The sequence below is a fragment of the Pholis gunnellus genome (genome assembly GCF_910591455.1).
Source record: "Pholis gunnellus genome assembly, chromosome: 18".
Classification (NCBI taxonomy): domain Eukaryota; kingdom Metazoa; phylum Chordata; class Actinopteri; order Perciformes; family Pholidae; genus Pholis; species Pholis gunnellus.
The window spans coordinates 13,088,488-13,096,505 of NC_136545.1; the positions used below are offsets into that span (position 1 = coordinate 13,088,488).

The 8,018-nt window shown below is 42.9% G+C and overlaps 2 protein-coding genes across 2 annotated transcripts; one reads left to right on the forward strand and one right to left on the reverse strand.

The window, feature by feature from the left end:
- Nucleotides 1-1,452: 1,452 nt before the first annotated feature.
- On the reverse strand, nt 1,453-3,972 carry wbp1 (WW domain binding protein 1; the record flags this gene model as incomplete). The annotated part of the gene is made up of 4 exons (XM_079178885.1): nt 1,453-2,215; nt 2,636-2,803; nt 3,006-3,108; nt 3,910-3,972. The coding sequence occupies 4 exons, from the start codon at nt 3,970-3,972 to the stop codon at nt 1,644-1,646; spliced, it is 906 nt and encodes a 301-aa protein (XP_079035011.1). The 3' UTR covers nt 1,453-1,643.
- Nucleotides 3,973-5,885: 1,913 nt separating this feature from the next.
- On the forward strand, nt 5,886-7,764 carry LOC306710651 (ADP-ribosylation factor-like protein 3; the record flags this gene model as incomplete). The annotated part of the gene is made up of 6 exons (XM_079179293.1): nt 5,886-5,902; nt 6,075-6,255; nt 6,374-6,490; nt 6,610-6,660; nt 6,871-7,056; nt 7,717-7,764. The coding sequence occupies 6 exons, from the start codon at nt 5,886-5,888 to the stop codon at nt 7,762-7,764; spliced, it is 600 nt and encodes a 199-aa protein (XP_079035419.1).
- Nucleotides 7,765-8,018: the final 254 nt, after the last annotated feature.

Consider the following 8,018-nt stretch of genomic DNA (forward strand, 5'->3'; position numbering starts at 1 on the left):
ACACACACAACACAATCAAACCACCAGTCCACGGCTTCACCCCAACATCTGGGCGCACAGCTGTGTAGCGACCGTAGTCCGCAGATGAGCAAAGCAAAGTAGCTCAACTACGAGAAGAAATACTAATGAACTCAAATATGAACAGGGAAAATTCATGCCTCATGCAAAATACCAGTGCTTTTAATAGTTAATCCACCTCAGTGCTGAGCAAGTACGACAACCAGATGCTACAGCACTATAAAGATATACACAACGCACAAGACTCAACCTTTCCTTACGGACTAGTACACACTCTAGCAGCCCCCCCCCCCCGCCCCGCCAGGAGCTTTGTTAACCGTAACACCTGCGGCCTTTATTGATGCAAAGCTGGTTATGAAATGAAACAAAAAAAAAAGCAAGTACAGCCTGCATTATGAACTATATTTACTACTTATGTTTAGAATGAGCAAAAATGCTGCCGCTACACACTCTGACATAACACAGTAACTAAAAAGGGCCACAAGGCTTTTTATTGGTTACAGTAATTGGTGGCATGGCCCTCTTGGCTGCCACGATGAATTGAATGCAGCCAGAAAACCGAAGTGGGGAGATGCGGTGCGCACAATCAATAAATCACTAATCCTGCCTCACCTACAGTCATGCTAACTGGTGACCACAGAGCTGTGGAGGCCACAATATGGATATCAAAAAGAAAGAAAGAAAGAAAGAAAGAAAGAAAGAAAGAAAGAAAGAAAGAAAGAAAGAAAGAAAGAAAGAAAGAAAGAAAGAAAGAAAGAAAGAAAGAAAGAAAGAAAGAAAGAAAGAAAGAAAGAAAGAAAGAAAGAAAGAAAGAAAGAAAGAAAGAAAGAAAGAAAGAAAGAAAGAAAGAAAGAAAGAAAGAAAGAAAGAAAGAAAGAAAGAAAGAAAGAAAAAGGGCCGGGGGGGGGGAGGAGACAAAACGGAACTCATCTCCTTCCTGTATCCCTCCTCTGCTGTTTGTGGGTGAATAGTCTCCCCCACTCTAGATGTAAACAGTCCCACAGACGTCACACCAGACGCTCGGTGCAGTGACCTCAGAGCTGACATCATAATGCAGCTGTGCCCTAGATTTCACAGCGCACACAGCTTTGGATAAAAAAAAAAAAAAAGGGGAAATGTGTGTTCCAGTCATTTCAGTTCTCAGGAGGCTTGTTTTTTTTTGACTCCTCTGCCTTCGGAAGTCACAGGGGAGATAAGGGAGAGATGTCGTTGACCGTGTTGGTATGCTCCCACCGGAGGTAAAATGTCAAATGGAGGGAAATGTTATGACTGAAAATAGAGACGGAAACATGACAGCGGTGCCCAGGGAGAGGGTGAGAGCAAGAGTCCATTCTGGTTTCAGTCACAATCAATTGTTGTCGTCTCGCTACCCATGACGCGCTCTAATTTAGCACTAAGAAGAAAAAAAAAAACATACCAAATGTGTTTGCTGGTTTCCCCACTTAAAGAAAAGGAAAGAAAAAACAAAACAAGAGTTTGTCCACACGATGTTATTCGTGTTTCCTCATCAGAAGCCGTTAAGGATTAGTTATCATCACGTCACGCCTGTGTGTTAGTTCGTTGATGATGATGAAGACGACGTCACAGGAAGCCACGCCGGTCGGCTGGTTAAGTTACGCCGTGGATCACACCATGTGGTCTCCCGTGCTGGTGCCAGCGGTCTGGCTGGGCAGCTCAGAGGTGTGCTCCTTCTGCCTGAAGGTCTGCTGCTGGCGCCCGGAGCAGCAGTCCTGACCGGTGGCCTTGCACATCCGGTGCTCCTCGTCGCTCTCCTCCTCCTCGAGCCCCGAACCCTCGTCCACTTCCAGCTGGCAGACGCACACCTCGATCCCAGAGTCGCCGGTTACGTGGCGACGTCGAGTGACGAGCTCCTCGTCCTCCTCATCCTCCTCCTCCTCCTCCTCCTCCTCCTCCTCCTCAGCCACCATCAGTGAAGCCTCCACGTTCTCCTCTGCCAGACATTGTGCGTGGATCGACATGGCCACTGCTTCCTGGTCTGAGGATGAGCTTGAGGCCTGAATGTCCACCCTCAGGTCTGCCTCAGGCGGGGGCTGTGGCACCGTGGTGTCCGGCTGAACCACTTGAGGAAGGAGTGCTGGAGTAGTCTCGGGGGGGTTTTCAGAGTAAGGAGGAGGTGGCGTCGGGGGGTGACCTACGACCTCTTCATAGTCCGGAAGCTTGCAGTCGTTCCAGAATCCTGAAAGTCCACAAATACAAACCGCTTTATAAATATGTTCCCCATGACGTCCTATTGGAAGAGCTCCAAGAGCATATGATAAGGTCTCGGTGTGAGTCTCTGTCTGTGTAGAGTTGTGTTCCCATTCTTGACTTTAAGTCAAACATGTTCACTGTGGGCCTGTGATATCTTACCAAGCCAACACCTTGTCCCACTCCTGTTTGTGATGTTAGGGAACACAATATCAACTTTCAGCCAACGTCAGGAGTGACTACTGACATTAAAAAGGAGGCATCTCTGCCGTCCGATGCCCTTCTGACAATGCGAGACTATGATCTTTAATATACACTCACGCAATTTGCAGAGGAGTGTGCTTCTATTCTTACACCACCACAACCCAGTGGGTAACCCCTAGCCTGGCCCTCTTCAAAGACTACTCACTTAGATTGAGCGGTGGAGGGGAAATGAAGGAGCTGGAGGCTCCTTGGTAGGCCATGAGGCTGATCTCACGTTGACGTTGCTCCTGCTGAAGGCGCATCTTAACCCTCCGGTGTCGGTAGGCACAGCAGCAGCTAAGCATGATGATAAGGGTCCATACCAACCAGAACCCTATGAGTGGGGAGGGGACAGACTCAATGTAATCTTATCATCATGCACAGGTCACTTGTGAACCGAGCCAGGCTTTCCCTGAGGCAAAGGGCGATACGTCCATGCAACTTTAGAGTTAAATCTCCAACATCTGAATTAAATGGACAATAGGAATGGGATACAAACATAAACAAACAAAAGAATAAGTCAAAAAGTAACTTACACCAGAGCTCGTAGTAGTAGGTGCAGCATTCTGTCTCTCCACAGCAGTACCCCATCTCACAGCGGTACTGCTCATTGTTTACCCCAAAACAGAACTCCTTCCCCTTAAAATGCACACGAGAGGTACACAAAGTGAAAGTCAACATTCAATCACACAAGTCAACAAGAAACTGCTTAGCAAGCTGTCGACAGGCTGACCTATTTCCATTTAACCGTGGTAATTTACTACGTTTGCACGTCCGTGCTAATTGTCTGTATACAGGGAAATATTTACATTCAGATGGTTTTATATATTACAGAGGGAATGCCAGCAGTCACTGCTAAACGTGTGCAATTATCAATCACATTAAAAGTGGTTTTAAGAGTAACCTGTAGCAATAAAACAATGACGCTGACGTCAACGTTACTGACAAACAAGGTCAACAAATCTGCGGATAAAATGCTAAATTGTGAAGGTTAATCTCGTTATCAACCTAACTTTTAACTTGAGTTTAAATAGTGGTTCTGTCGGGGACTCAAACTGGTCAAACTGGGGCTAACTGGCTTGTCCCGCTGGCTAACATCCACAACTATGAATAAAACACGTCCATTTCGCCGGGGTACAGGTTAGCAGCGGCTAACGTTAATCTTGACACACTTGGTTCAAACTTGTCAAAATCGAGGCAATAAAACACACTCGTGCATCTCACAGCTACAACCTAAAGATAGTCCAGAAAGTCAACTGTCGAAATATAAATTAAAACTTTGACTTAATGACGTCATCCGCAAACCAGTGCCCAGTTTCCTTTGTGGAGGAGACAAAAAAAAAAGAAGAAGGGATCGGAAGGAGGCCTTCACCCACCCTAGAAGCAGCGGCGTCGGCTGAGAGCGTCAGCCGACCCCGGGAGCGCTAGCGACGGGCTTACCTGCACCAGACAGGTCCCGGTACAAAGAAGACCTACAATGGATCCCAGTGCTTTCTGCGGCATCTTTCTGGGTTGTCGGCCGTTAACACGACGGGAATCATATAGCAGTCGGTCGAATCGTTGACTATTGAGGTGACTGTTGCAGGTTAAGCGTTCAGCCGCACTCGGACATGTTTTTGTTGTTCCTTGACTCGGAATCAGTAGTAGTAACGTGAAACGCAGTCGCCTTTTGAACACTAGAGGGCGCTGTGTACGCGTCTGTGAAACCATATAAGCTCACTTTCACACAGTTCAATTCTTCCTGTTCTTTTAATGGCGAATTTGCAACCGGAAGGCGCATTAAAGTCTTGTAATTAGTCCTGTGTCGATAGGTGAAGACATTACTGTTCAATGCAGAAGATTACTACTTAAAAACGTTAAGAATCGTGTTGCTCAATATTATTTTCTTATTAAATAATGTCATTAATTGTTACGTATTCACAATGTATCTCTTGAAGCAGCACTTATCAACACTCAAAAGTTCATTATCAGTTTAAGTTGAATCAACCTTCACATAGTAATGAATACATTATTATTCTGTCTGTATAATATTGTACCACAACAATTACTCTGGCTGTGTTTATATAATATTGTAGTTATTGTGGATTTTTTACTTTGTTACTTATTTAATATTCTTTACTGTTTTATTACTTATTTATAATACTTGTTTTTTATGTTGTTTTTTACTCTGTCTCTTGTTTGCACTATCCACTATGCTGCTGTAATCCTGTACATTTCCCCACTGCGGGACTAATAAAGGGTTATCTTATCTTGTCTTATCTTATCTTGTCTTAAATTGGCTAAATAAAACTACATCATATGCGATTAAAGTGCTTTATAAGGTAAATAGGTAAATAGTAAAACAATAAATCAATACAAATAAATCATTTCCACAGTACAAAAAAAAAAAATACTAAATAAAAAGTGCAAAGGTTATTTCTGTATTTATCAAGAAGTCATACAAATACTTAAAGGGTCTTATTTAGCATGGTGCATTTTTGGTCCCGTTTGGATGCTGTCACGTTGTTTACGCTGACGTCACGGTTGTTTCACCAAGAAGCATGGTTTGAAAGATGTTAATCCACTTTAGTCTGAGCAGGCGGCCACTAACCCCAACACCACACCTGAAGAAAACATGGTGAGTTATATAGCGGTTCACAGCCGGGGCTGCTTTGGAATCAATTAATTATATATCATGGACATTTGAGTTTGTATTATGATTGAATGATAGTTGTAGCTAACATTGCATGACAGTGAATGTTGTGTTCAAATTCATTTTAATATTATTGTGTACTTCAGTATGTTGATGCTTTGACAACAAGCCACGTTGAACCGAACGGGGCACTTGGCTAGTTTGAATAGAAAACTACTGCATTAGTTTTGTGTCACTGTTTAGTTATTAAGGTGAAAATGTCAACAATAGGTTAATACTGATGCCGTCGATGATAATATGAGTTGTCACTGAAAATAGCAATTTCAAATTCGAATAGTTTTAATCTAAACTATGTTTTATTCTCATTCTCATGTTTTATTCTCATACTCTTATTCACTCTCAGCAATACAGGCTTGACAGTAGTTACATAATGCTTTACAGGAGAAAGAAACTAGATATCACTGGAGACAGATAAGACAATATGTAAAAACAAGAAGACAAACCACAGATTATAAAGCTACAAAATTAAGAAAATGCCAAAGAAAACTAAATCCGTTGTTTCTACCTTTTGGCACAGTGCACATGTTCCATGTCACAGAGTTCAGAGACAGCATTGTCATATTAACAGAGCACACTGCAAGGTATAAATGGCTTGAGCCAAAGCCTTTCTTACCACCCTGTCTACACAACCCAGTCACCGAGCACATGTCTTAATCTTGGCCAACGAGGGCTTTTGACCTGATACATGTGTAGGTCGGCTAACAGCTAAGTCCTCACGCTCTAGATGGCTCTCGGTGTGGGGTGAGCATTAAACCTCCTGTACACGCTGCGTTTCCTCTGCCAACCCCTGGCGCCATGTTGGCATGTGAGGATCGGTGCTTTACCCGATGCAGCTTAGGTCATGTAACAACAAAACGAGAAAGTGCTTGCAGGTTTCCCCCATGTCATCTTTAAACCTGCCGTTCCATTGAAGTCCATCACCTCTAATATGCACTCTGATCCACCTGAAGGGCCTGCTGTCTATACTTCGGAGGCTGAAGCAGTCTCCAGAACAGGAGGTGCGCTTACTGTTGCTTGGCTTGGACAACGCTGGCAAGACCACTCTGCTGAAACAGCTGGCAGCAGAAGATATCAGCCACATCACCCCCACACAAGTACAAATATACACACACACACACACACATTTCTGCCTTTTCCAGTCACCAGATTTCGTAATCAGGCTTTAATTCACCTGTGTAAAATCTATCTATGATCTATGTCATTATTCAACAGGGCTTCAATATTAAGAGTGTTGAATCCTCTGGCTTCAAGTTGAATGTTTGGGACATTGGAGGTCAGCGCAAGATCCGCCCCTACTGGAGGAATTATTTTGAGAACACAGATGTACTGGTAGGCTGTCTGTGGTGTACTTAAACTGGTTGTTACAATAGCCATAATTAAACAAATTCAACATCTATCATCCATGTTATGAACCATTTTGCTAATATCTATGACTGTGTTGTTCGCAGATCTATGTGATTGACAGCTCAGACAAGAAAAGGTTGGAAGAGACAAGCCTGGTGAGCTACACATTACCGTCTCTTTAAAGGAGTGCATTAAGACATTTTTTGTGTGATTAATAATGAAAATATTGTCATTTGAGACTCAATTTTAACCATATTTTCTGATGGTGTTGGGTGCAATTAAAGCCGAAAAGTCAATATCATCTAATTTTTTGACTCCAATACACACATATATCACTGAGAACCCTTGTGTGTCTGTTCCTCCAGGAGCTGTCTGAGTTGCTGGATGAGGAAAACCTCGCTGCCGTGCCACTGCTAATCTTTGCCAACAAGCAGGACCTGATGACAGCCACCCCGGCGTCTGAGCTGGCAGAGAGTCTCCATCTGCACACTATCCGGGATCGTATGTGGCAGGTCCAAGCCTGCTCAGCAGTGACTGCTGAGGGATTGCAGGTAACTACAGTACACACAGTTTGCAAACACAGCATGGGCTGCAGAGTGGCTTTGGCAATCAGTTTGAGAACTCACAGGACCAAGCCAACACGTGATTTTCTATTTATTTTCAGTTAGTTTGATTAAAATCAGAGGCAGCAGCAAATGTTAAGCTAATAAACATAACATTCAGAAGGAACTTAGGATGTACAATCGAACGGCCACTCAATCGACAACAAAATGTTAATATTGCTTCTGTACATGTCACATTAAAACCTCATGAGTTCATATAACTGACTAGCCAGAAGCAACTTTGCAGTTACTCTCTGCTGTTTTCGGGCCTACTCTGGGAGTTGAACTGAGTTGAACTCACATTATACATGCTATTTATAAGATCGCCTGGATTAAAGGTCCGAAGTTAAGCATGTTTCTAACAACCAAAGAGGCTTTGCTGTTGTGTCTCCACCGTATATATAGAAATGTCTCCGCTGAGAATGTCATCACCAGCCACAGTGGGAAAATGTTATTGAAACAACATCATCCCATCTGCCAGTTGTCAAATTGTTTACAGTCTTATTTGCTGACTAACTTTAGTGGCCTGAAAATCTTTTAAGCTGCGGCTCACATGGATTACACCTCACTCCTTTTAACAGCACTAACACATTGTCTGCTTCTTTCCAGGATGGCATGACCTGGGTTTGCCGAAATATAAGGTTTCGAAAGAAATAATTAAGGAAGCAAAAGATCCGTGAGCAACTGCAGTTTCACTTTTAATTTTACCTACACTGTCACTTTTTTGTCCGGGACAATAATTATTTTTTATATGAACCACTTTTGTCTTTCTGTCTTCACTTGGCAGTGTAAAAACTAAGTAGATGTTTTTTAAGACAGTGATGTAAACTTCTTAACCCTGTTAATGCATATCTTGTAATGTATATACTGTAAAAAAAAGTTTTATTTAAACTGCTTGTTCTGCATATAGT